The sequence below is a fragment of the Archocentrus centrarchus genome, chromosome 19 (genome assembly GCF_007364275.1).
Source record: "Archocentrus centrarchus isolate MPI-CPG fArcCen1 chromosome 19, fArcCen1, whole genome shotgun sequence".
In the NCBI taxonomy this organism is placed as follows: Eukaryota; Metazoa; Chordata; class Actinopteri; order Cichliformes; family Cichlidae; genus Archocentrus; species Archocentrus centrarchus.
In genome coordinates, this window is record NC_044364.1 from 21,876,496 (window position 1) to 21,904,165 (window position 27,670).

The following is a 27,670-nucleotide window of genomic DNA, read 5'->3' on the forward strand; positions in this document are numbered from 1 at the left end:
CTGATAAATGCCGCTTTCTGACAGCCACAGCAGAGACATTTCCCTGAATTACTGTTAAAGGTCAGAGGTCAGTCATAGTCTCATTAAAAACATTTACTAATTATTCCTCTGTATGAAACCTCTTAGACACAGACATGAATTCAGAATACAGTTTATTTTTTATTCACACTAGATTTCAAAACACATTTGTCCTGTTTTAGTGTTTCTATACAAACTTTTACAAAGTGCACTGATTTTCCTCCCTGAGCTCGACGAATCTGCAGTCTGTGAATCACTGCTGTGTGAAACTTTTATCTCTACAGACTTTAAACAGAAAAACTATGACATCGACAGACAATTTATAAACTTCATAATGCACACACACACGCGCCGCACAGTTTAGTTTCTGGGAGAAAATGAAACATTCAACAACTTAGTTAACAATGACATTTTTAAATGAACTTTAAGAAATATCCCCAAAACATCCTCGTCATACGGAGGCAGAGAAAGGTCAAAATCTGGTTCTTTAGGCTTAAAAAATTAAGAATTAGTGGCTGTAAATTGGACAGTTGACTGAGAGTAAAAGTATTTAATCAATAATGAAAGTAATAATTAACTGGGATTTAACTTCTTTATAAAAATGTTTTTTAAACATATTGTTGACTTCAAACCTCTGAAGCCATTAATAATAAAAACCTCTTTTTTTTTCTATAATGACTCTTGTTGGTCTCTCCTTGCTTCCATACAAACATGTTACTGTGCCTGTGAAATTTTGGTGTTTCTTCTTCTGTAACAAAGTTTTAACGTTGTGCGATCAGTTGAGTGTCAGCCCCTCACTCACGGGCATGTTGATGTGGGCCGTGAGCAGCGGCGAGCTCCTCCCCTCGTGCAAGACGAACACCTTGATGATGTCAGAGATGCCCTTGTCGCTGGTGCACTCAACGAATGTCTCGACGGGGTAGATGAGGCCGGGCACCAGGAGCGGGATCCTCATGTAGGGGTTCCTCATCCGATACAGGCTCTCGTCATACAGGAAGCTGATGGCCAGGTTCATGACAGGCCGGCATGCTGCTGTGTTCTGGACGTTCAAGGTCAGCTTGAAGGATGGGCCCAGACCCTGGACCACGGCGTTCATCTTCAGCGGCTCGGTGAGGCTGGAGGACATCGGGGTCAGGCTGGACTCCAACGCCTTGACATAGGCCTTGGCAGCGGCCAGTCGCAGGCGGCTCAGGTCCATCTGGAAGGCGCGGTGCATGGTGAGGCCGTTCTCGCGCTCTCTCAGTGTCTGGTCCACGTACAGCTTGGTCTTCTTGGGCACATTGAGGCGCACGCTTTGTGCCAGAGGTGGGCCAGGGGTGCCGTCCCTGTCGTCAAACGCTGCTGTCCTCTTTAAAATCTTCACCATCAGGCCTCCTCCCTTGGTGGTCATGATGAGGGTTCCGTCCTCACGGCCGTAGCGGCCGAAGCAGATGCTGGTGACCACATCGGGTGTCTTGATGGTGCTCAGCAGGTTCTTGTCCCGGTACAGTTGCACCTCACAGTTGGCCAGACCCACCAGAACTGCCTGGAAGCCCCTGGTGGGGAGGTCCATGGAGGCCATGGTGGTGATGGGAGCGGCGAGGACGGTCTTCCAAAGTTTCTTCCCCTGAACAACAAACACAGTTTATTCTGACAGTCTCTCTTCTGATTTTTCTCAGTTATGAAATCTGATTATTGGCAAGATTTCTGCAATTTATTTGCCCTGAGTGCCTCTCTCGTTTACTCCTCACACTCTTGTTTCTGCAGCCTACAATCATGTGACTGCAGGGGCGGAGCTCACCTTCTGCGTGAAGCCCTGCAGGCTCTCGTCAGTGCAGCCGACCACCACGTTCTTCCCAACTCTCACGAGGCCGACCGCGTGAGACGACAGCTCAATGCAGTACTTGGGTTTGTCCATCTCCCTGAAGAAGGCACAAAGAAATGTGGTTCAGATTTAAACAGATGCTGACAGAGCGGCGAATGAGGTTTGACACGAGGAAACACAGGCTAACACCGCAAAACATCTAAATCATTAAACCGACTCATCTGGATCAGTGATTTCATCTTCAGTTAATATAATAGGCCTACATAAGGAAAATTGACAATTGGAAAAAGTGGACCAGTGTCATGGATAACACTGACCTACATACATATTTCTTGGTCCTCTGGATAAAATGGGAGCAAAGCCCTTTATGTACCGGTCATCACTGATGGTGGCTTTACTCATGACCTGTGTGTGAACATAGAATTGATTGAACTAACTCTCATCATCTTTTCTGGAGCCAAAAACTCAAAGATCAGGGTTAGACTCAGTTTGTTGGACTGCTGTCAGAATCCTGGCCAGCGTTCATGTCCAGCTTATCTGTAGATGTTAAAGCGAATGTTTCTCCAGTTGATTCTTACTGACAATCTCCAGCAAGCTCACAGTGGAATTCAATTTAAATCTTCACTTTGCAAAAAAAAAGAAAAAAAATTAAGCACCAGTGTTCCTGCTTTATTTCTTCAAATATTTTTCAGTGGAAGGGAATGAGGGACACGGGACTGAGACGGAGCCATAAAGCAGGGCCTGTCCCACAGGCCTCTGCTCCCCTAACTTCCACAGCACAAAATGAATTTCCATCCATCCATCCATCCATTCGCTTCCGCACATCCTGTTCAGGGTCGCGGGGGGGCTGGAGCCTATCCCAGCTGTCATAGGGCGAGAGGCAGGGTACACCCTGAACAGGTCGCCAGCCTGTTGCAGGGCCAACACAGAGTTACAGACAACCTTTCACACTCACATTCACGCGCTCAGTCACACCTATGGGCAATTTAGATTAGCCAATTAACCTAACCCCAGTACGTGCATGTCTTTGGAATGTGGGAGGAAACCGGAGTGAATTTGTTTCACAGAAATGCCTCGAAAACTGTGTGATGTTTGAAACTGTTATTCTATTCTACTAACTAGCATAAAAATGTGTCAAGGTTTTTTCTAATTTCTCAAAGTAAGACCAACAAAGTTCACATTAGAAGGTTGGAAAGTGAAGGAAGGAGTGTAAATAAGCTGCACAGTAGACACAGAGAAAACTTAGAGGAGTAGCGATAGACTGCAGCATTAATTATAACTGCGACAGCTATAGTATTAAATATAATTATAGTATCAAGTAACATATCACAGCATTAAACTTAACAACAACTTATAAGTAGCATCATAGAGTTAGAAGTCAGCAGAGTTAGAAATATAGACGGTGTTACAATAACACTGCACAGTAGACAGAAATAAGACAGCATAGTAGAGAAACAGGAAAATCACAGGCTAGATGAGTTACTGGAAAAGAACGTGTGGTTTGGTCTGATGTCTTGTGTCTACAGGACCCAGATGAGGTTGTTAACCGGCGACAGCAAAGGGCACAGAGGAAGGAACTGATAATCATGCTACGTGTCCCCCACCGTACAAGGCAACACTTTGCATATTTCAATAACTGTGTAACAGGGTTGTCTAATCCTGAGTATAAAAGCTGACTAGTGAATTTTCCCCAATTAACAAAAACGCAGGGACTCGGAGTGATTCAGGAAGTAGATTTTGTCCCTTTAACTGGTGACCCCAATGTGATAGGACTTTCACCCAGGAGATAGAGGTTTGTGTCCTGTGAGATTCCATTTCTTTATAGACTTTTATTCATGCTCAGTATGTTTAGATTTAGGAAATAATCATGCTCTGTGCTACAAGGTTAACTACATGGTTCAAGGCTCCACTTCCATCTGGCGATGTTACTGCTACAAATCCCATCCCAACAATATGGCAACAAAAGTAGGAACCTCCCATGTTTACAGCCTTTATTATGAAAGTAATCCGTTTTGTCTCTTCACATATCTCACCTGCGCAGGATGTAGATGTTGCCATCGCGACACACCACCGTGATGCGAAACTCCACGTCAAACTGACCTGTCACGTCCATGATGGTGGGAACGGCTGGTAGCAACATCTTCAACACACAGAGGTTTAATTTAAAGGTGTTTTAAGTGAAGTTTGCTTCATTTCTTTATGTTTATGCTCAGATAAACATGGAGATTAGCAGACAGTATAAATATATACTGACACATGTACCTTATCAGGATCTATGTTCAAGATGTGGTCTTATTTTTGCAGGATATTTAAGCTGCTTTTTAAGAAATGTGTTTAAATCTTGCATTGAATGTAGATTTGAGTATCACCGGCATTTTGCCACAACTAATTTAACCTGAAAGGGGCCGAGTATTGATCCCTGTGGTGTTCCACACATCAGCCTCAGCTGCTTAGAAGTAAATAAACAGGTAAGTAAGATCCAGTCTGTCCCACAGTGGCATGTGAAGGGACTTTACCTTTGAGAGGATGATGAAAGCTTCGGGGTCGAGGATGAAGACCTCACTGCTCTCTGTCCCGATCACCAGACAGCTGACACCGTCCTCATCTGCCATGTTCTTCTTCAGAGTCCCGATACAGGTGATGACTGTCTGAAAGAACAACAGGATCAACCAATGGAGCATGGGTTTGAGTCTGACAAGACGATGTGATACACTGAGAAATGCTGTCAGTATATTTAGACCTCAAACGAGGAGCTCCATCCTCCTTATGTGATGTTCAGTTCTCTTTACACTCCTGAGCACTGAAAATCTGTGGTGGAGATGTCAGTCCATGGGGCATGTACCAGCTGACATATCAGCAAATATCTCCAAGTAAGGTTTGGAGCTCTCAGTCAAACAAGGTCCTGCCATTTACTTATTTACATGATAACAAAGTGAATATCTCAGGGTGTTGGACTTACAGTAAGACAAAACCAAATGAATCACCTGATGACACACAGCTTTATGCTGTGTGTCATCAACATTAAAAAAAAAAAATCTTTGAATAGAAACTGTAATGTGAAATAAGTTAAAAGAATAAAAAAATGAACTCAATTCAATTCAATTTTATTTATATAGTGTCAAATCACAACAGTCGCCTCAAGGCGCTTTGTATTGTGGGTAAAGACCCTACAATAATACAGAGAAAACCCAACAGTCAAAACGACCCCCTATGAGCAGCATTTGGCGACAGTGGGAAGGAAAAACTCCCTTTTAACAGGAAGAAACCTCCAGCAGAACCAGGCTCAGGGAGGGGCAGTCATCTGCCACAACTGGTTGGGGCTGAGGGGAGAACACAATTTTAAAAGGACCAAACTGATGTGACCTGGCAGGTACCTGGCGCTTGAGTGGCAGGTGTTTGTGCAGCTCGACAAATTCGTCCATGTCCTGGGGCTCCAGAGACAGGAACCTGAGTGAGCGGACTGACAGCGGGACGTCGGCCTTCTTCCTAATGCTCTCCAACATCTCCTTCAAGGTCAGAGGGTCAATCTGCCCCTCCTTCACCTGCTGCCACACATCCTGGCAAATCGAGCACAGCAGTACATCACAGGTGTGTTTACAATGAAAAGGAGGAGGGCACCGTTTCGGCTGTTTCTTCTAAACAGGAACTAAAATCGATTAAATATGGCCTCAGACTGCTATAAAGACACTTTTTCTGATGCTTCTTCTACTTCCAGGATATCTTTATATGAAAAACTGTTATATATATATATATATATATATATATATGTATATATATACATATATACTCGGGGGTGTTGATTCATTTAAACCAAAAATAATACAAGTGCGCGTGCGCGCACACACACACACACACACACGCACGCACACACACACACACACACACACACACACACACACACACACACACACACACACACACACACACACACACACACACACACCTGCTCCAGGGTGTTGATCTCCAGACCAGGCAGGGTGAACTTGAAATACGGCCGCAGGTTCTTGTAGACATAGATGCAGGGTCCAGAGGCCACAGCGACAGCGGGGATGCGGGGCTCGTGCAGGTCCATGAAGAAGGCGACGAGGCCTGCGGGCAGGTCCAGCAGGGTGCTCTCACTCATCAGCGCTGTGCCCCGGTACACCTTCAGTTTCATCCCTGTAGAACCGGAGCCCAGGTCCCCGACCACCAGCCGGTTCTCTCCATCCCCACTCAGGTCTGCCAGGTCCACGCAGGATGAGAAGGTGTAGATGCCGGCCACTGGGTCATAGTGAGCGTCCAACCACTTCCCTCCATCACCACTTGACTCCGTGGAGGACATGATGGCAGGAAGGGCTGGAGGTGTGGTGAAACTTTATGTACTACACAAGGATGCGTGACAGGAAGACTCCTGAACATAGACAGCAAAAAAGAGGGACATAGCTTCCTGGTTGTAAAAACAAAGACAAAAATGCCTAAAAACCTGCATTCTATCTGAAGAACACCAGGTAGCGATAGCATGACTAGACCATCTCAGCCTCTCTGACTCTGAGCTGTCCCTCTGAGGGACTTATCTTTGATCCTGTCCATTCAAGTCAATCCCGGGTCTGAGCATCTTCAGTTCTGCCATCTCCACCTCCTGTCTTTGTGTCAGAGCCACTGTCTCCAAACCATCCATCATAACAGGTCTCGCTACCATCCTGTAAACCTTCCTTTTCAACCCCCCTTTCAACCCTGCTGGAGTCTCTTCCTCACCTCTCATTGGATGGTTGACCCCAGGTATTTAAACTCATCCACCTTTATTCCCTCTACTCCTTGCATGTCCATCTGTCTCTCATTCACACACTTGTATTCTTGCTTCTACTGCGCCTCTCCAGACTCTCCACCACCTGTTGCTGACGCTCATCACAGATTTGTCTTTAAGAACATGATAACAGCCCTGTTTTTATTTCACATCTGGTTTCAGTGTCAACTGCGGGGAAAACAGCACTGAGTACACCTAGAAGCACCACAGATGATGTATTTATGCTGAGGTAGCGGGACTCAGTCTTATTAGCCACGCCCAGTTAAATCTGCAGCAGAGCCCAATACAGGAAGTTATCTTAAGGTTTGTACCCATTTCTGTGAAGATGGGGGTGCTGTCAGATGCATGTACTACAGACATGTGACGTTCTATCAGCGGTCTCCGCGTCCTTTCATGTATTATTCAGTGATTTGAGCCCTCTCAGCTGGTGTAGCGTGTTTGGCAGATTGTTTACCCAACCCCGAAACCCGTGCCTCCTCCAGCGCCCCTTCACCTGTTACAGGTGATTCAAAGAGTTAACCAATATCAGGATTCTCTGGAGCTTGAAATATCAGCATTAGAGTTAATCCCCCCACACCCAGGGTAATCTCACCGTTGTCAAGGAGACCGTGCTGCCGCGCCTTCCGCCTCCGTTTGTTTGCTACTTTTCGCGTCGCCTCCTTGACGGAAAAGTCGGAGTCCGTGTAGTCCCAGAGTCTGCCTGGTCCCAGCCCCGGTGAAGCGGAGGAGTCACAGAGGGGCAGCAGATCCTCTGCGTCTAATCCCCAAATCCGCTTCAGCCCTCCTCCATCACAGACCCCAGGTGATGACGTCAGCTTTACGCGGCGGTGTTTGCGTCTTAATTTAATGTTATTTTTTAGTTTTAATTTTATTTTATTTTGGCGAAGCGCCGGATTTATTAAACATTCAGAGAAAAATAAAATATCTAGATTATAAAGTCATAAATTTACAAGAAAGAAACACATTTCAGAGGAAAAGATGAATAAAGTTAATCTAATAATTAAAAATTATTAAAATAATAATAAAATGTGTAAATTCTCTGTTATTTGTAATAAAATTGCAATTTGTTCTTATAAATTTTAAAATATGACGTTTGTTATTTTTTTTTTTTTACATTTTACTTTTGTTTTGTTGTTCTGGCTTCTGTAACTTATTCACGTTTTTCACACAGAAACTCGTTTAATTAAACTGATTTTCCAAATCTAAAAAATATAATAAATAAAACATGAAAATAAAATAACAAAACCACCATTGCGCGACTTCGTTTGTTTAAATAGAAAAAAAAAAGCATAGCAAATAATCTCGCGAGATCCTACCTGAGGATCTGTGACGTTACATCGTATCCGTGTTCTGATTGGTAGCACAGGCGCAGTTTAAAACGTAAACCGCGGCGCGGGAGGTAGTCTGATTTTGTGAGGGGTTTTGTGCTGTAAACTGAATGCGTGTGGAATAAAAGATACCCGACGTGTCAGAATTTCATGAAACGTCGTTTGAGGTTGTAATGCTGTAATTTAAATCAGAGTTACGCTTCTGTAAAGTACTTAATGCGTGTGTGATGTCGTTAGTCACATATGGCTAATGTTAACAAAAACGGCCTTTGTTTACATCGTGTTTGCTGTTGTTTATTCGTGTTTGCCTGCTGTGATTGGTTAACGCTACAAATGACTGTGTTTGTGTAACTGTGTGGGGCGATTTTAATCGTATCTGTTGCTGAATCCGGTAACGTAGAAACTCCGTTCACTCCGAAGTTACTGCTGGTCTGAATCTCAGTCGCGCAGAAGCAGGATGATGGTGACGGAAGACCCTTTTAAAGCAGCATCTCGTCCATTTGCTAAAATCGGCGCAGCTGAAGGCTCCATCAGACACTAGTTAAAGCTTTTGTATGGATTTATGATGCCAGAGAGATTCATGTGCTTTTAAGACATAAAGCTCCCTGCTGGGGGCGCTGTGGAGGAGAGCAATGGGCACAGATGAGGGCGTTTTTAATAAAAATATAATAAAAATGGTTCATTTGCCTTGTGTGTTTGCAGAGATAATGGATTCCAGTTTAGCCGGAAGGCCGGAGAGAGTGGGACCGGTGGAGGTGGGGGACATAAAGAGGGACCTGCTGGCTGAGTTTTCTGCTCTGCCAACACAGGTAGGACCACCTAAACTCTGACAGGCTGTGATACCTTTCTGAGAATCTCTTGTCCTTGCACACCGCTCTGGACTCACAGTGTCAGACTGTGTTGTTGCTCCTGCACACGTTTACAATCTAAGTGGATTCATATGAACCACAGACACCAGAGAATTAAAATTCTCTCCACAAAAGAACCAAAAACCGTATCAGCTTCCACAAGAGGAGTGTGTGTGATGCTTTCCTTTTTAGACTGATGTTTGAAACTCTCTGATGTCTGTAACAGCTTCCTGCTGGTGTTCTTCCAGTTCACTCTTGAATCAAAATCATTTCCTTTGTTTTCTCAGTTAGTCTTCAGCAAATTTCATTAATCTGATGTATTCGGCCTCCATCCATACAAGCACAGGAATCAAACCCCATCTGTAACGCCACTGTGTAGATATTTTCTTCAACATGCCATCAGTCAATGAGGACTGCCCCTTCTAATGATTGAGCTGAGGTGTTACAACGTTAAATGCAGGTCATGTGATTGATGCTGGTCTCTCAGCAGGACAACGCTCAGGAGCAGGGAGAGAACCTGCAGGTTTACCTGAGGGTTCGACCCTTTACTGCAGCCGAGAGTGACAGTGGAGAGTCACAGGTAACACACACACACACATGCAGTGGTTTAGAGCTGCTGACAGGGCTGCATTGACGCAACTTTCTCCTACTGTGGGTGCCTTTAGATACAGAGTACTGATCATTAACCAGTGCTTGAGCAATAATTTGTATTCACTGAAGAACAGACTGGCACTCAGTCAGTTAAAAATAACCAACAGAGGACTGAAGCGAGTAACAGGCCCAGGATCCAGTTCAAATACTACGATCTGTGTGTCGCTCATTGTTTTTTTTTGTTTTGTTTTTTACCTGACAAAAAATGAGTCATGGCTAAAGAAAAAGAAGCTCAAATTGGAGCAGAGCAGAAAGCAGAGATGTGAAATGAAACCATCTGGATGTTTTTAAGAAAGTTCAGACACAAATGAAGCCAACAGTCACTTTAAAGTGAAATCAGACCTGTATTCAAGGAGTGCTCAGGAACATTTCTGGATTTTTAACAGACACATTGTTAAATACAAATATTTTTAATTGATCATGTGAAAGACAATAAACCAGGAACTTGTTCTAACTCACATATTTCACAGGACCGGCTTTAATCCTGCCTGTTTTTAATATGTTTGCACGCAGAGGGAAACTTTCCGATTCACGATTTAACAGTTTAATCATCTGTTATCCATCAAATCCATCCAAACACAGCCTGAGCAGCATAAAGTGTCACATTTTCTGAAATTAATAATCTGTTTTACTTGATCTGAAAATAAGACATCTCACCTGAAACTGGATCCAGGTGTGTCTTTAGGTCTAAAGTAAACAGAACAAGCACGTTTTCCTCTGTAGGACTGTGTGACAATCGAGGGACCCGACACTGTGGTCCTCAAGGCTCCCAGGAGCTGCCAGTCAAACCGTCAGAGTGACAAGTCCCTCCCACAAACGGCCCAGAGGTTCACCTTCACGCAGGTACGTGTGACCTCATCAGACCTGCTCACACTTGTCTGCACCAGCTTCATGCTGTGCTCTGTTGTTCTGATGTTTTTTTTGGTGTTCAGGTAATGCTTTGGTTGTCTTTCAGGTGTTCGGTCCAGAGGCGAGTCAGAGGAAAGTGTTCGAGGGCTCGGTCCGGGGTTTGGTCCGAGATGTTCTGCAGGGAGGAAACTGTCTGGTTTTCACATATGGTGTCACCAATGCTGGGAAGACCTTCACCTTCCTTGGTCAGAATCCCCACCCTCCTGTCTCTCAGACTGGTCTCTGTGCCCGACTCAGACTAACACTGTCTGCCTCTCAGGTCCCGACCATGACTCAGGTCTGCTGCCCAGGTCTCTGTCAGTCATCTTCAACAGCATCGAAGGCCGCCTGTACAGCCGCTGCGACCTGAAGCCTCAGCGCTGTCGAGACTTCAGTAGACTGACTCCAGACCAGCAGGTGGCGGAGAGCAGCAGCAAGAGGAACCTGCTGAGGATGCTGAAAGAGGTGAGATAGGTGACAGGAAACATCCTCGCTCAGTGTGAGCGCGTGCAGTGGGCTGAGCTGTCTGTGCTTCTCTCTGCAGAGCGACAAAAGTGCGACGGCTGGAAGGTCGGCATTCCTCGAAGGTCAGTGATTGGGATTTTGTTAGGACAAGAATACAACCTGCCGGAAAAGGTGGATAATAAAGAGCATAAAACAGAACTTATTAGCTAATAAAGTCATTTTATATGTGTGAAATTATTCAGCACCTAGAATAAAAATAACTGAATTAGTGTTTAGAACCATAAACAGCAGATGCTTTTTTTACACAGAGGTAATTAGCTGCTGGAAATACATTTCTAAGCTAATAGAAAACAAATGAAAGTTTAGCTCTGGATTAATTATCATTATCACCATTAATATCAAATAATAAAAATAATGAAATGGAAAAAAACAAACTAAAGTCTGAATAGCAGATAGCTAAGCTGGCAAAGGGAGGATCAGATGAAGCTGAAATAATGATTAATTATAAACTGATGCAGCTTAAAACAAGTTCACATCACATGAAAAGACTTCAAGTCTAACCTGCAGTGTGTGTGTGTGTGTGTGTGTGTGCGCGCTCTCAGGCTCGTCTCTGAGCAGCGACAGCAGTGTGAACAGCGTCTCAGAGGCCAACAGTTTCTGTTTGGACGTCGGCTCAAATATCTGTTTCTCCATCTGGGTTTCCTTCTGTGAGATCTACAACGACAACATCCACGACCTGCTCGAACAGGTAACACACACACGCGTGCACGCTGCGCTGGATCTCACTGTCTGCCTGAGGCATTAAGTTGTTCATGTTAAACTGATTGAGGTCATACTGCAGTTGGATTGTTTAATGATTATCTTTCCTGACTGTGATTGGCTGAGTCCGTCACCAGGTTGTTTTCATGTGATTTTTAAATGTTTTATTTTGTGAATTTAATATTCTGCCTCTCTGAGACTTTATGGTTAACTTGTAATCACGGAGTATCACCACTAGGTGGAGTCTCCTTCCCTCGTGGTGAGTTAGGATGGCCTGTGAATGTTTTGCCATGGAGACCTGGCATCTTGCATCAGAGTCTCACAGCAATCTGTGAAACGGTCACGACCTCTGACCTGCTGATTCTGAGCGTGCATTTTCTAATGCCCGCTTTCATGTACACTCAACCGATGGCTTTCACTGGTCACACCAGGGACACAGTCTGAGTCACAGACTTTCATACTTCATTTTTTTTTTTAATACTTTATTCCTTCGAAATGCATTTGTTAGTTCGGTTTAGGCTTGGATTCCCTGTGTTTTTTATTTATTTATTTTTACAGAAACCTAAATGAGTATATTATCTTCATTTTTTTATTTATCGTTACGATTCTTTAGGTTATCCAGAAACATGACGCTGATACATCAAACTTAAAAACACTTTCATGTGTGGCGAGCATGTTAGGAAAGGATCGCGGTTTGGGTTAAAAACAAACTGCCCCGCCGTCTTCTAATCCGCTGGTTCCTTGGTTGCCATGATGATGCATCCCTGCTGAGTATGTGCTGCACATGTGAAATATGCTTCCCATTACAACACATCAGTTAGAGAGTCGTGCTGGCGATCTGTGTTGGACACATCGAGTTTATATGCTGCTGAAAGTCCTGGAGAGCGCAGCAGGAAGTCTCCGTCACTTGACCAATTTCTGATAATGAAATCAGTCAGCGGGCAGTCGGAATAATTTAACAAACCACCAACCTAATCCTGATATTCCTGAGCTTCTCAGTCAGATTTTCAGAGTTGGGAAGTTTTCCTTCCAACATTGTTGCCTTTGTGGAAATGTGGGAAATGGCAGCAACGTTACAGAAAACACATTTGCTTAAGTCCAGAGGTTTGCCTGCACATCTGCACTCAGCATGACTCCGAAGAACATTTCTAAAAGTTGTTTTTGTAGGTGAGGTTGAATTTACTCCAGATAAGCTTTGGTTTGTCTGATAGTCAGTAAATAACAAGAAATTACACAGATGTGAATAAAGGCGGGGTCACAGAGACTTTGCCCGGATTGCAGACAGACAGGCGCTCCCCCAAAACGCCCTTTTTTGTCCTGAATAATGATTTTACCTGACCTGTTATCAGGTTAGTGCTAATCAATAACTCATATCTCTACATGGAGGGAAACTAACCACTCCAGCCTGATAACATTTTACAGCTTAAATGTCAGCAAAAACATTTGGAATACATGGAAAAAATCTCCTCCACCAGGTTTTTCACTGTGACGTCAAGAATGCGAGAACCGAAATGTTCTCAGAGTTTGAGGAAGTTTGTTTTTCGCTCTGATGTCAGTTCAGCTGCAGGAGGCGCTGTGCCTCTTAGAAGTGGTGATTAAAAAAAAACCCATGTAATCATGTGACTGACTGACTGTGTGATGTTCAGGTTCCCAGCGGACACCAGAAGAGGACGGTCCTGCGTCTGTCACAGGACTTGAAAGGAAACTCGTTCATCAAAGGTAACGCTCACACACGCAGATGGGATCTGAATCAGAGGGTGAAACTTGGCCGGGAACACTAAAACCACACACTGAACAACTGATCAGAGAAAAGGCAAAGTGTGGAAATACTATAAAATCCATGAATGTTGGTAGATGTGATGGATTATTTTGAAATGAGCCAAATAAACCAAATTAGATTATGTTTTAGAAAAATGTTTTCTGCAGATGGAATGACCCGGAGTTGTACTGAAAGTCAGAGGTGAACAGGGGTGGAGGCAGCTCAGTCCCCTGTGAGCGCCTGAACTGCACATCAGAGCTCTTAGTGTAAAGAAGTGATTACATCCTGAAAATCACGAGATTTAAGAAATTACAAAGAATTTTAACATTTTATTGTAGTAAAATCAAAGGAACGTACGGACTCTGCTCGACCGCCTCATTTTGCTGTGGTGTGATGGGCAGTGTGAAGGCTGTTAAACCAATGGTGATCAGGCATCTGTCTCACATGAAACTACATTAAACTTATGCTTTTCTGTGTTTTTCCACTTTGGAAAAGCCTGTGGAAGCTGGTTCTGTCCCCTCGCTGTAGCTCAGCTTCTCTCTGTGTGTCCCTCAGATCTGCGCTGGGTGCAGGTGAATAGTTCAGAGGAGGCGTACAGAGTGATGAAGATTGGGAAGAGGAACCAGAGTTTCTCCTCCACCAGACTGAACCAGCTGTCCAGCCGGAGGTCAGCAGCAGATAAACGTCCACGTCTTTATAGCTCTTGTTTTTAGTGGTGAGGTTCAGTAACGAGGACACTGTGTGTTCTGCAGCCACAGCATCTTCTCCATCAGGATCCTGCGAGTGGACGACGTCGGCGTTCCCAGAGTCCTCGGCATCAGCGAGTAAGTCGGACTCGTCGTCCTCACAGCTCTGAGGGCATGCAGTGGGGGGTGCATGTGATGACTCTGTTTGTGTGTTCAGACTCGCTCTGTGCGATCTGGCCGGGTCCGAGAGATGCTCGCGGACCCACAACACCGGCGAGAGGCTGAAGGAGGCGGGAAACATCAACAGCTCGCTGCTCACGCTTGGAAAGTGCATCCACGCCATGAGGCTCAACCAGAACGCCAAGTAGGGTCACACTTTGTCATGTTTTATTTGTACATTGAGAGGTCCGGGACCACGAGTTTCATTTAAACTGTTAGACTTTACTGTGGTTTCTTCCTCTGCACACAAGACAAACGTTAAAAATGACGCCCGCACGTCTTCCTCAAGCCTTTTAAACCCGTTTGTCTTCAGATTGACTCGTGCAGCTTCTTCCCGTGTATTTTTTTTCTTTAACACTTGAACCAAAGCGGGGGTCCCACAATAACAGCTGCAACAGGAAAGAAGTCATTTGTGGAAGAAATGAAGTTAATTTTCATCAGATTTTTCTAATTATAAGTAAAATGTGGGAAAATGAGTATTTAAGATCCAGTTTTAGGGATTTGATTAGTTTTACAACCAATTTAAATGATTTAATTACAGATCATAAAGGTAAAATTTATTTTAGACTCTACCAATAAAAAGAGTACAGTGTAACTAACACGTCTAAATTATTTAATTATTGTCGAAGAGGAACATTATGTAAAAGTTAATGAATTTTGAATTAGAAAAACCAGCAGCTGTGAACAGTCTGACCCTCAGCAGCAGGAACTGTGCCAGTGGGTAAATCTTCAATCAGAGGCTGATTCCTCTGTTGAAACTCTCCCACTGAGAGCTGAGGAGCACAGGTCAGGTTAACCAAATAGTGGACAGTTAGTTTATATAAGTAGTGATTCAGTACGTTTGGTCAAAAGTGTTGAAACAGACTGACAGCTGATTTTTACACAGAAGGAAGAAGGAAAGTCAGGTAACAGGTAAACAAAAGTCTGCGAAGAAGAACACGATGTTCACCTTGTGATCGCCCCCTGCCTTGGCCAGGGCCTGCTGTTGTCCCCCGTTTGCTCCGTTGTTCTGCAGGTTCCTGGTCCTGGTCCAGGTTCCAGTCCACCTTTGTCTCTCAAAGACAAAGATCTGCAAATTTATGTTTCTGTTTTGTGTCCAAAAATAGTAAAAAAGCAATAATGGACATTTTCTGTGTTTTACGATAGAAAGAGTTAGAAAATAACACTTGCTTGTCACAGACAAACATTGTGTTACACTGTGTTATTTTGTCATGGCCCTTGAGCTGGACTTTGGCAACCTTTATGTGAACACGGTGCTCATGTGAATGAAGCGGTGTGTTCCTAACATGTATGCTTCCTTTTCTTTGTACTTGTTATTGTAATAACAGCAGCTTTTCTTACAAGTAATTTGATACGTCACCTGGTGAATCAGTGTCTTTATCAGCTCTCTTTAGTGAGGATTTAAAGGTCCTCTGATCTCTGATCTGTTTGAAATGTTCCCAACAGTAAAACTCTTTCACATCAGTGACCCACAGTCAGCGTTTCTGTTTCTCTTCTCAGGAAATCCACTCTTTGTGTTGTTTCCATGGAATTGTTTCTGCAGTCATAACACTGATCAAATCTGTCATTATTGTTTAAATTGGAAATTAAAATGACGGAGAAAGTCTAACTGAGGGTGTACGCGTGCTCTCTGCAGGTTTCAGCACCACATTCCCTTCAGGGAGTCCAAGCTCACACACTTCCTGCAGTTCTTCTTCTGTGATGCCGGCCGGGTCTCCATGGTGGTCAACATCAACCAGAACTCGTCCTGCTTTGACGAGACGCTTAATGTGCTCAAGTTCTCAGCCCTGGCTCAGAAGGTCAGTGAACACAAACATGTTAAACTTCCTGTTTTTATTGTGTGGTCAGGTTCACCTCTGACCGTGAACCTGAAAATCTGAGGACTGATGATAGATTCTCACCTGTGCAGGTGGTGGTGCTGAACTCGAGGCCGGCAGCCCTGGATGACACCTCCCAGAGGTCGGCCATGGAGCTGTCGCTGATCATCGATGAGGCCGACCGCCGCAGGAATGTGTCAGGGAGGGGCAGGAAGAGCTCATTAGTCGCCTGGGATACGAGCCTGGAGGACGTGCTGGAGGATGAAGATGGCGAAGAGTGTGAGGAAGATGAAGAGGAGGAGGAGGATGAAAGTATGATGGAGGGAACGGTGCTAGAGGCAGGAGGCGAGGATGAGGAGGAAGGAGACAGGACAATGGAGGAAGAAGAGAAGGTAACGGTGTGTTAAACCTGCTAATGATTATTTGTCTTCGTTGACTGAATGGTCGTTTTGTTGAGTTCAGTGATACTTTCTCAGCAGCCTTCATTAAAAAGTTGTCAGCAAAGTCGTGCACAACTCAAATAAAAATGCACTTTTTGGACACCACGCAGCAACTGCACGCAGCAACTGTGATGTCACTGATGATACTCACATTTGAGGCGCATCAATATCGCTGCAGTCTTTCCTGAGCGAAAGGTGTTGCCACATCATTACTGGTACAGGAGGCGAAGAAGTCTAAACAGGAAGCAAAGCGACTTTGAAGCTCTCCTCAAAGTTTTCTCCAGAACATCTCATCTTTTCCAGCCGTTGCAGCGTCTGCGATCTCTCACAACAGCGGGAAAGACCTCGTACACACCTCGTATCAGCCTGGCCTCGCCATTCATACCAGATTACAGAATAGCTGTTCGCCACTCCTCTTTCACATTTTCAGCCATTACTACTTCTGCCTGCATCTTTCTAATCAACTGGGGGAGAATGGGTCACCTGCTCTGCACTGCCTCGGTGGCCGTGCACCTCTTAGATTTTCTGACCTGGTGCACACGGCGAGGCCGGGCTGGAGGGACGAGTGTACGAGTGAGCCGGTGTTTACCGTGATCAGTGATGTCACAGAGCCGGAGCGCAGAGGCTGATGAACAGCACGAGACGTTCTGGAGAACACTTTGATAAAAACTCTAAAGTCGCTTTGCTTCCTGTTTCAGCTTCTTCTCCTATACCAGTGATGACGTGGCGGATAGGATTTTTCTGAGCTGTCGTTCAGGAGGAGCTGCAGCCTCAGGCACCAGTATAAGCTGTGATGGGGCTGTGGAGTCATCACTGTTGGTTGTAACACAAACCAATGCAGTGAGGCTTTAGCCCCGTGGTAGGCAGGTGACCCATCCAGGGTTCCTGCCTCTCGCCATATGACAGCTAGGAAAGGCTCCACCTCCACCCCCGCCGACCCTGAAGTGGATAAACGGTTTAGAAAATGTGTGGATGGAGACCTTAAAATGTCTGTTTCCCCGTGTATTTAGCTGTAGGTGTTAAATACTTAGATATTTAGAAAGTCGCAGATGAGAATGAAGCGGGAGGATAATATCGTCATCGTACCGCAATCTGGGCGTCTGTCCATGAGGTTTTACCTTTCCGGTCTCCAGACTCCTAAAAACACAAGGAGCTGAGCCGTGAAATTTGACGTGTTCTTTACTCTTCAAAGATGTGCAGTGTGATATTCATGTTACTGGATTTTAAGTACCCTTTGGCTACCTACTGTATTTGAAAAGTGGAGAGAAAACAGAGGATTTCAGGCTGCTAATGCTATGATTATATATGCCAATGATATGCAGCTTCTTTCTCATGCCTGATTGACCGTTATTGACTGAAATGGAGAAAGTGGGGATTCCCCATATCTAGCAGCTGACCTCAGTCACTGAATAGCTGGCAGTAGCTGGTAGTGAGAAACTGGGGAATCCCAAATTTCTAGATAAAGAGCCAGTCTGTTTATAGTAACATCAGTTCTAGACTGCAGCCTTATTGATTACCCTATGATGCCATCTTCTGATTGGCTAAGTATTGTCTATTATGTTGGTTAGGGATGACTCATGGCCATAAATGGTACAGACTGTGACTCATCATCGAGCAGTATTAAAGCCATACCTACTGCTCAGCAGTATTGCTCAAATGTAAACAACGTGTTTGTATTATGATGATAATGATGATATACATAATGCGTTGATATCAGCAGCTTATGTGGTAATATTCCTGTACACATGAATATAACATGTCCTGAATACCTTGTAAGTATGCATTATATCTGCTTATTGTTATTATATACATACACATTATGTTGTATACCACTGTTAATTTCGTTGACGAAATATTTTCGTCATAGTTTTCGTCGATGAACCTTTTTTACATGACGATAACGAGACAATAACTAAATAAAAACTACCTAAAACGATGAAAACGATAACAAAATTAATTGACACTTTCGTCAACGAATTAAAACAAGATGAAAATGCTTGGTAGGGATCTCTATGCAAAGGTAAGCATTTTAATGTCATGCAGGGTAAAGTGTTTTTCCCAGTTTAGCATTTGTGTTTAGAGAAAATCTCCACACCACGGTGGATTAGCCTTTCCTGATCTTAGTCCTGAACCCTGCCCTGTACCTTTCAGAGCGTGTCCTGCTGTAAAATGCTCGTATTATCTCAGTAAGGCGGTGTTAATGATCAGGTGTGTGGGAAGCAAGTGAAACACTAATCTTGAAATTATTAATAATATTGCATAACTTTAAAAAAAAAATTTTAATTTTGTGTAAGTGTGTATAATGACTAATTTAAGGGAACTAAAGAAAAAGCATTTACATTTTACACCCTTTATATTTTAGTCGACTAAATCGACTAGATTTAGTCAACTATATTCTTACGATAATTCGTCGACTAAAACTATTCAAATGACTAAATTTTGACTAAAACTAAATCAAAATTTTCTATCAAAATTAACACCGTTGTATACACGCTTGTACAAGAGTGCAGGATGTTCTTTCTCTAATTTGTTTACCATGTAAATGTTTTGTCTGTTCTAGGATGTGGTTACCAAAAAGTTTTTGGAGAAATGTTAAAGACATTCACAGAATATCACTCTCATACAGCATGCTTAAAATAGTTTTAATTTAATGAGTACTAACATTGAAAACATATTTTTGATGGTACATGTATATCTTTACTAACCCAGGGGTGACTGAAAGTATTTGGGTAAAAGATTAGGGCAAAATAGTTTTGCAGAAGATAAGATGTCTGGTGAAGGGTTACTGTTATGAAATGGGGCTAAATGGGGTAATGTTCTCGTGTGTGTGTGTGTGTGTGTGTGTGTGTGTGTGTGTGTGTGTGTGTGTGTGTGTGTGTGTGTGTGTGTGTTATACTTCAAAAGTCGGGCATGGAGGCGGCGATGCGTCTCGTTCTCGAGGCTCAAATCAGAGATGAAGTCAGCACTGAGTTTATGGAGCTTTTCAAAAAGATGGAGAAGGACTACAGGTAACCACAGACCTCCATCATGTGACCATGTGGGTACTGCAGGCACTGTGATCATGTGACATTTTAACGGTACGTTTGGCCATGTGTGACAGTGACCGCCTGGAAAGAGAGCGGGCGATCCTGGAGGAGCGGGCAGAAAAGAGGGTGGAGATCCTGAAGAACCTTGTCAGCAAGACAGTTGACCTGTCTCCTGCCAGCACGGACAGCAACAAGGTGACTTACACTAACACACACACACACACACACACAGGCAGCATGGCGCCTATCGATTACTCAGAGTACTGATTGTGATCGACTGCTAGGAGGAGCAGGTGGCTCTGCTGGAGGGAATCATCAGCTCCATGAGCGAAGACCTGGAGAAGATCAGAGAGGACGCTCAGAGTGTCCACCGCTGTCTGACCGAGCACACACACACTGCAGGTACAGCACACACACACTCACACACACACACACACACACACACACACACACACACACACTTGCTGCAAGTACAGGGCTGGTTTGTTAGGGAGGTCTGGGGGACATGGTTTAATGAGGAGGAAAAAGGAACCAAGAAGGTGAAGTGTGGACAGAAAAAAAATGTTAATAATTAAATGTAGCAGTGGTGCAGTCATCCAGCTGAAGCTGCTCAGTTACTCTTCTCAGACACTGAGAACAGAAACTGAGGGTCTCCTCCTCGTTTGATCCCAGCGAGGGAGAAGGGAAGCTGTGACCCCCCCCATACATGCATACAGATCACTGCTTGTTAGAGACACCACATTTAACCACTAACCATTTAAAGACACCTGGCACACAGGTGGAGATCTGTACATTGTAACCATTGAATTAGGACTTTTATGTATTTCAGAACCCCCCCCCCCCCCAAAAAAAAAAAAAAAAAATATATATATATATATATATATATATATATATATATATATATATATATATATATATATATATATATATATATATAAATTTGAAAACTCGGGGACCAAATTCAAGATTTTTGCTGTTTGTCATTCAGCAAACTTTAAACTTTCAACTTCAACATGAATCTTTTTGGTCCACACAGGTGCACACAAACTCTCAGGTGTAAATCCAGCAGCTCTGTTTTCTACCTGAATTAACTGATGTTTTTTTTTCCTGCAGAGCTGGAGGCACTGCGACGGGAGAACCAGCAATCACAGGACCAACTGCAGGAAGCCAAGAAGGTATTTCAGTGCAACCTTCTTCTTCTGTGGTGTCCTCTGTGCTCCATTAACTGTATTTTTTTTTTCTTTTTAATTCTCTTAACAGTGCCTGGAACAGCAGCATGAGAAAGTATCAGAGCAGATGGAGATGTGTCAGCAGAAGGACGAAGCCCTCACCAAGCTGCAGGCAGCCATGGACAGCACCGTGGAGAACGCCGCTCGAGACGTAAACACACGCTCTGATTGTGGCTTTCATTCAGATTATACGTCGCCACTGAGACAGTCCATAACAGAGAGTCTTCTTTGATTCAGAGACAGCTGGTGGAGTCATTCAAGTCGCAGCTGCTGGAGTTTCAGCAGACCTGCCGCTGCCTCAGGAGGCCAGGTGGAGATGAGGAGGAGGAGAGCAGGAAACGTCAGCATGTCTCTCCGGAGGATGAGGAGCAAAAAGGAGCAAAGAGGAGAGGTGAGAGGAGAGGAGAGGAAGAGTGAATGTGTGGGTGGGTGGGGGTACTATTAAACCTCCATTCTCCTGTTGTCACTGTGTTTCTCCTTAGTGGTCCTGGAGGAGGAGATCTGGAGGCTGCAGGAGGAAAATGACAAGAAGGATGAGGCCATCATCGAGCTGAGAGAGAGGGAGGAGAGGAGGAGGACCTGGGAGGAGGAGCTGCGACAAGAGAAGGCGAGGCTAGAGGAGGAGCTGAGGAGACGGGTGGTGGAGGTGGAGCAGCTGAAGAAGGAGCAGGCTTTGCTGGAGGAGCAGGAGCAGAAGCTGACAGGTAAGAGCTACTTTCATCCAGATGTCCAAAGGTTTGTGGACACACTGTGGCACAAACAAGTGCAGAAGATGCATTCAAGTGTTCACATACTTTCGTGTGCAATCATGGAGAAACACTGAACTTACCTCTCTGTCCTCTCCCCTGACTCCTCCACTCTCCTGACTCCTCCCCTCCCTCGTTGTAGATCTGGATGGGTGTCCGAACTGCGACTCAGTGTTCGTGTCTCTGGAGTCGGAGCAGAGGGAGACGTCCAGACTGCTGAAGGAGAACAAAGCTCTGGTTAATGGCATCTTCCAGCTGCAGACAGAGGTGCTGCTCCTAATCATCTTCTTCTGCTGTTTCTTTTCCTGCTGCTTCTTCTGCTGAAGGTTTTTCTGTTGACCTTCCAGGTGACCAACCTGCAGAAGCAGCTCAAAGAGCAGACTGACAGATCTGACAGCCTATCAGAGCAGTTCAGCACCACACAGACCCGCCTCCAGGACCTGGAGCACCAATCAGAGGAGAAGATCAAGTCCATCAACAGTGTGACACAGGAAATGGAGCATCTTCGGAAGGAAGTCAGGATTTTTTCCTTTGTTTCTGAAGTGGTGGTTGGCTGATTGTGGTGTGCTCATGATCACTCACTGACTGATATTTTCAGCAGGAAGGGGGGCAGAGCGGCAGCAGCGTTTTCCACACCGCCATGGAGGAGCTGAAGAAGGAGAGCGAGGCGGCGCTTCAGTGCTCGGCTCAGAAATCCCAAGAGATCGAAGAACTGCAGAGAGAAAATAGGCGGCTGGAAGCGGAGCTTAGACTCAGGTGATTAATACTGCCACAGTCAGGTTCTATTGATCCATATGCAGAGGTTAAAACTGTTCTTCCCCTCCTGCAGCGAGAACAGGTGTGCTGAGCTCAGGGTGAAGTTGGCCAATCAGAGAGCAGAATTCTCCCACCAGGTGGAGAATCTGAGGGCGGAGCTTGACTCTGAGGGCGCCACTCTGCGAACGAGCTTGGAGGAGACTGAGGAGAGAAGGAGGCAGCAGAAGACGATGGGAGGTAAGTAACCAATCAAATGAGCCGTGAGGGATGACTGCTGTCACCTGGCTGCTACCTGTCCTGATTTTAGCCAGTTGACTGATGATGTTCTTTGTGTGTCAGAGCTGCAGCGAGTTGTGGATGAGAAGGAGAACCTTCTGGAAGAGAGCCACCGACAAGTGGAGACACTGGGAGGAGGTAACGGCGTCTGTTATTGATGTCCTGAAAACTGTTTCCTGTTGACTCTGACATGAGGATGTTTCTTTTAAAGGGGCAAAGCAGATTTAACGCTCTGGGAGGCGACTGAGTTTGGACACTGACACCCATTCACACGTAAAATAAATAATAAAAATTCAGCGTCTTCATATAGACCTGAAATTGAAAGTTAGCGCCTGCGGAGCAGCGACTCGCTGGCCTGTGATTAAAAGGGTTTCTCTGTATGAGAAAGCATCCCGCTGCTCTGACACAGTTGTCAAGGATAAAGCAGAGGAAACTTCAGGAAGGAAACCTTGGTGTTATAAAAGGAGATGAGCTCTCAGAAGGTTCAAGCCCCGCAGTCCATAAATCCAGATGCTTTCATCGTTTTTCTGTAGAAACCAGTAAATCCAAAGAGGAACCTGCAAGCAAGGTGTTTTATTCTGACGGGGTCTCTGCAGGTTCAGGTTATCGGGCAGGTGGAGCGGTTTATGGATTTGAAAAACAATTTTGGCTTCTTACAGCTGAGATGAAACGATTGCTTTTTAGCTTAATTTTCTTTGTGAAGCTCACGCTGTCTTGTGTTAGCAAACAAGTGCCTCCCTTTCCTCAGATGGAGAGATGTCAATCAAGAAGAAGAAGACCGGTTTCTGTAAGAGCCTGATCTCCTCAGAGGACGCCCCCGTTGGATTTGTGTTTCATTTTAATGATCTTTAATGTTGAAGGACGTCCCTCTGCAACGAGCTTTTTACTGAAGTTAAATTTATGAATGGATCACAGTATATATTCAAGCTTACAGATAACGACTAAATTAAGAAATATAACAGCACATGGGTGTAATTTCTCCTGCATGTGCATGAATGGTTTGATTTGCTGTGAATCTGAAGATGTTTGTTTTGTCTGTTTCCTGTCAGAGCTGCAGCGTCTGAAGGAGGAGCTGCAGAAGAGGGAGGAGGAAGAGGAGGAGAAGGAGAACAGGGCTGTAGAGGAGGAGAGGAAGGTGCCTCTGGTGGAGGAGCTGAAGAAGGAGATCCAGAAACTCCAGGAGAGGAAGGGGAGGCAGCAGGAGGAGGGGGGGAGGAGGAGGAGGAAGAGCAGGGAGTGTGAGGAAGCAAAAAAGGGTGTGGAGAAACTTCAGAGACCGAAAGAGGACAGAGAGACTCACCTGCAGGCAAATGCACAGGTTAGTTTTTGTTATGATGAGTCAGCTTTTCAACACAGCCTAAAAAAGTACAAAAGAAACAGAAATCATGAATGCAGCTGCAGCTTACGTTTTTATGAAGCTACAACCAGAAACGTAAGCTCTTCACTGAGAAACCACAGAAGTAACGCAGACCTCAGCGTCTGTGTGATCGTCAAACTGACAGAAGCTCAATGAAAACTGATTGATTGGTGCTTGAATCGGCCTCATGTTCATGCACAACAATTTGATTGAACTTCATGTTCCTGGTGTCATATACAAATGCAGCTGTGCAGCATTTTTCTCCCCACGCACAATAAAACTTTATTTTTTTATTTATTTTTCTTTCAGGACCTTCAAGATTCTCCTCTGAGGTCCAGCATGGCTTTCAGGAAGAAAACTCACAAAACTGTGGGGAGGAAGAGGAAGAGCTGCGAGGTGGAGGTAAGACTCAGTGGTCCAGATGTGAGCCTGAAACCAGATCACTGTCCTGCAGACGGACAGCTGGTGTCTTCTGAGCTGTGTTCACCAGAAAAACGAGAACGCAGACTCCTGCAGCTACAAACATGTTGCTCTGCAGAAAGTCTGAGCTTCATTAGAAGCTGCTGAAGTCTTCACAAAGAGCCGCAGAGTTCAGTCTGATCCAAACAGAACTAACCCTACGGAGTTTTTTCCTGTGCATCCATCAGACTGCGCTGCCTGCAAAACTCTTCATCTGTCACTTCATCATCACTGCAGTTCAAAATCAGGACATCTTAGATGTTTGTCCTCTTTTTGGTGCATCCACATCAAAGCAAAGGAACGGTCCATCGTGTGTCAGTGCACTCAGATTGGAAACCGGCAAATATTTGCTGCCATCAGCTATTAGAACGGGGAGGAGTCCAACCGATGGCTGTTCCAAAAACATATTCAGTTTACCACGAAATCCTGCAAATTCGCTCACTTTCCCTCCCCCATTTCTGGGTGTTGGAGGCGTCAGAAGAATCAGCTAATGGGTTTTCACGACGCAGCCTGAAGAGAAGTTTACACTGAAGTTCAAATTTTTTAACTCCGATATGAATGAGTAACACCTGTGTTACTTCACATTAGTGCAACTGCACCTGTACAGGTATCACAGAGAAGGAGACCAGCACTATTAGGACTAAAAACCACAAGTGTGGTTTTCCTGCACCTTCCTGCAGGTGGAGCTGCCTTTCAGATCTGAGTGGTCATTGTTTAATTTTGCTAACACAGCACTGTGGATATACCTGCAGTGTCCTGTTGTTGGGTTGATTGTAGTCAGGTGTGTGAGATCAGGTGGCCTCTGAGGTGTGCTGTTGTATTTCAGGATTTGGTGTGCAGTGAAAACAAGCAGAACAAACCGAGAGGAAACGCTAGGAGCACCCAGCAGGTGAGTCGTCAGAGCCGACAGGTAGATGAACACACGTGTCCTGCAAGCTGTCACCTGAAACCTCTTCTTCTTCTTCTTCTGTGGTGCAGGAGCGAGGTGGGGCTCTGCAGAAGATCGAAGAGGTGATCCACAGCTCGCCCTCCATCCTGGGCAGCAAAGGTCAGCCACGCTTTGATCACTGAACACTGCAGTCCTGGTTCACTAGCCAGCAGGAGGCACTGCTGATCTGTTAGTGTCCGTTCTTAATAAATCTGGCCTTACTAAGCATAAAATTCACCTGTCATTTACCTGAAGTGTGTGTGTTATATTTCTAGCAGGCTCACCCATCAGTCAGTCCAGCTGCTTCTGGGTTTAATGATTAATGATGTCATCAGGAATTATTGATTCTTTACTCGCTCAGTTCATCGTGCGCTCGTCTCACTGATAGAACACAAATAACCTTCAAAGGTCTCATTTTAATCTGGACCTTCAGATCTCTAGTATTTAAAATGAACTCTGTCTCAGGCTGAGAGGGGGTGTCCCTTATTTGGACATCTGATGCAGAAATGTTCTGTTTGTGAGGAGCAGCCAACCAGAGCAGGGCTGAGGAGCTACACCGAGGCCCAGAGTCAGATAAAGAAGGATAATTTTGAGCTGCGACTCGTGCAGAGTGCAGGAGTGGAGATGAAGCCCTCAGAATAACTCACCTTTACCTGTGTGAATTCCCTTCTTCTGTCTCTGCAGCTAAAAACAGCCGCCTGGTGAAGGAGGAGGCAGTAACCACGGCAATCAAGCCGCGGCGCGGGCGCAGGAAGCTTTTTAATATGGACCCTTGGGCGCCGATGGTCGACTCGCCACACACAGTGAGTCAGAGTGTGTTCCTGAGTGTGTGAGGACAAAGACGTGAGCAGGAGACAGAGACGCCTGTCTGTCTGTGAAATTAAATGTGTACCTCTTCGTTTCCCATCAGACGCCAGCAGGAGCAGAGGAGGACCGGGAGAGCGACCACAGCATCATGAAGAGAAAGCTGCGCTCCCAAACCTGCAGGAAGTGACATCGTGACCACGTGTCTGGCTTCTCTGTTTGATTTTTAATGCCTGTACAGTGTCTTTGATCAGTTTGTGTTATTTTTGTTTTGTTTTTTTAATCAAGCTTCATAAAGAAAAATGTCAGTTCACTGTCGTGAGGCCCCGCCCACTCTGACAGTTGATCTGATGGGTGGAACGGCCTCAAAACTGAACCCAATTGATTTTACAAAAGAAAAATGAAGGGAATTAAGAATTTAAGGTGGTTCGCTGGGTTCTAACTTCTGTTTATATAAATAAAGATGAGGGTGAATTCTGCTTCAGTGAGTTTCTTCCTAGTGCTCTACATAAATACAATTTTTATGAATCTGATGTATGTGTGCCAAGCTAGTGCTGTGCATTAAAAGAATCGTGACAAGTGAAGCCAGTCTGACCTGGTGGGAGATTAGGGGGCAGAGCCAACAACCCCACCCCCATAATCCTTCCCCCCCCAGACCAGGCACCAGGGGAAGCCCTAGCACCCGGCAGACCAGCAAAGGCAAGCCGAGAGGACCTGTCCAAGGATCCTCAGAGAGGCAAAACCACAGTGAGGGGACAGGGCTGACGGTGCAGCGGGCACAGATACATTTAAGAACAGATCAAGGGCCAGGTGAACGCAAGAGACCGCAGGGAGGTGGAGCAACTGAGGAGAGGGGCAGGGGGAGGAATCACACCTGCCAAATAGGTTCCATGCATCCAGTCACCTAGAGGCCATCTCGTGCCAGACAAAGGCAACCATGGTCAGCCATCTCAACCTTCTCCCAAACCCAGGAAGGGCCTCCCCACCCACTTCACAAAACCTGGGTTTGAGCACCACATCCTCGAGCCCAGCCCCCCAGGTCAGGGAGAGCACCTCCCACCCCAAATGGGGGCGAGGGACTAGGGGAACCAACTGCCCCCCACCCCAGGACCAACCAGTGCACCCCAACAGCACCGGCCAGCACCACTGGTGCGCACACCCTGTGGCCTCCACAGAAACTCATTCATACCTGTGGGTTGTGCAGCTTAAAGGCAAAGGAGGTGAAGTAGTTTCCTTCAGGTTTGGGATACATGATTTAACTTTAGCGCCACTAAAATTGTGTCAGAAATGTTTCATTAAATATTAAACTTCCACTTTTTAAATGTTCTGTTAGTTTGGTAATCTAAAGGGTGGGTCTGAAAAAGAAATCTGTAAGGCTGAGACTGAATTTTCTGCAGTTTATGAAAATGATTCTTAGTGTACTGATGGAATTCATGGATGAACTCTGCTTCATACTGAGCTGTAAATAAAGCTTTATTGTAGTGTTTCCTCTGTGTATGAAAGTGTGTTTTAAATATGAACTCTGACTTTACTCTCTTTTCCTGCCTGATCTGCTGCTGCTGGGATTTTACATCCTGAGCAACAAGCTTTAAAAAGTGTCCTGAATTTCAGTCTGAGTTTTTGG

The 27,670-nt window shown here is 45.0% G+C and overlaps 2 protein-coding genes across 7 annotated transcripts; one reads left to right on the forward strand and one right to left on the reverse strand.

Annotated features, from left to right (window-relative positions):
* Nucleotides 1-135: 135 nt before the first annotated feature.
* bbs1 (Bardet-Biedl syndrome 1) lies at nt 136-7,434 on the reverse strand. Of its 2 annotated transcripts, XM_030754431.1 has the most exons (7): nt 7,198-7,434; nt 5,766-6,212; nt 5,197-5,379; nt 4,339-4,470; nt 3,856-3,962; nt 1,799-1,919; nt 136-1,624 (listed from the first exon to the last, which is right to left on the reverse strand). In XM_030754431.1, the coding sequence occupies exons 2-7, from the start codon at nt 6,141-6,143 to the stop codon at nt 794-796; spliced, it is 1,752 nt and encodes a 583-aa protein (XP_030610291.1). In that variant the 5' UTR covers nt 6,144-6,212; nt 7,198-7,434; the 3' UTR covers nt 136-793. The 2 variants fall into 2 exon arrangements, with proteins under 2 accessions (XP_030610291.1, XP_030610292.1); XM_030754432.1 differs by lacking the exon at nt 5,197-5,379.
* Nucleotides 7,059-27,393, forward strand: LOC115797886 (kinesin-like protein KIF20A). 5 transcript variants are annotated; one of them, XM_030754426.1, is made up of 32 exons: nt 7,059-7,107; nt 8,636-8,742; nt 9,269-9,361; nt 10,156-10,275; nt 10,388-10,526; nt 10,601-10,785; nt 10,865-10,907; nt 11,388-11,533; nt 13,191-13,263; nt 13,859-13,970; nt 14,056-14,127; nt 14,207-14,353; nt 15,845-16,007; nt 16,118-16,417; nt 19,370-19,473; nt 19,566-19,686; nt 19,776-19,893; nt 20,605-20,666; nt 20,752-20,871; nt 20,958-21,111; nt 21,203-21,424; nt 21,609-21,733; nt 21,814-21,981; nt 22,065-22,222; nt 22,296-22,459; nt 22,562-22,636; nt 23,548-23,816; nt 24,165-24,257; nt 25,141-25,203; nt 25,293-25,362; nt 25,927-26,045; nt 26,153-27,393. In XM_030754426.1, exons 2-32 carry the CDS (start codon nt 8,641-8,643, stop codon nt 26,234-26,236), a joined length of 3,984 nt encoding a protein of 1,327 aa, XP_030610286.1. In that variant the 5' UTR covers nt 7,059-7,107; nt 8,636-8,640; the 3' UTR covers nt 26,237-27,393. The 5 variants fall into 5 exon arrangements, with proteins under 5 accessions (XP_030610286.1, XP_030610285.1, XP_030610289.1 ...); XM_030754425.1 differs by lacking the exon at nt 7,059-7,107 and adding an exon at nt 7,973-8,100; XM_030754429.1 differs by lacking the exon at nt 7,059-7,107 and adding an exon at nt 7,973-8,100 and having other exon boundaries at nt 22,068-22,222.
* Nucleotides 27,394-27,670: the final 277 nt, after the last annotated feature.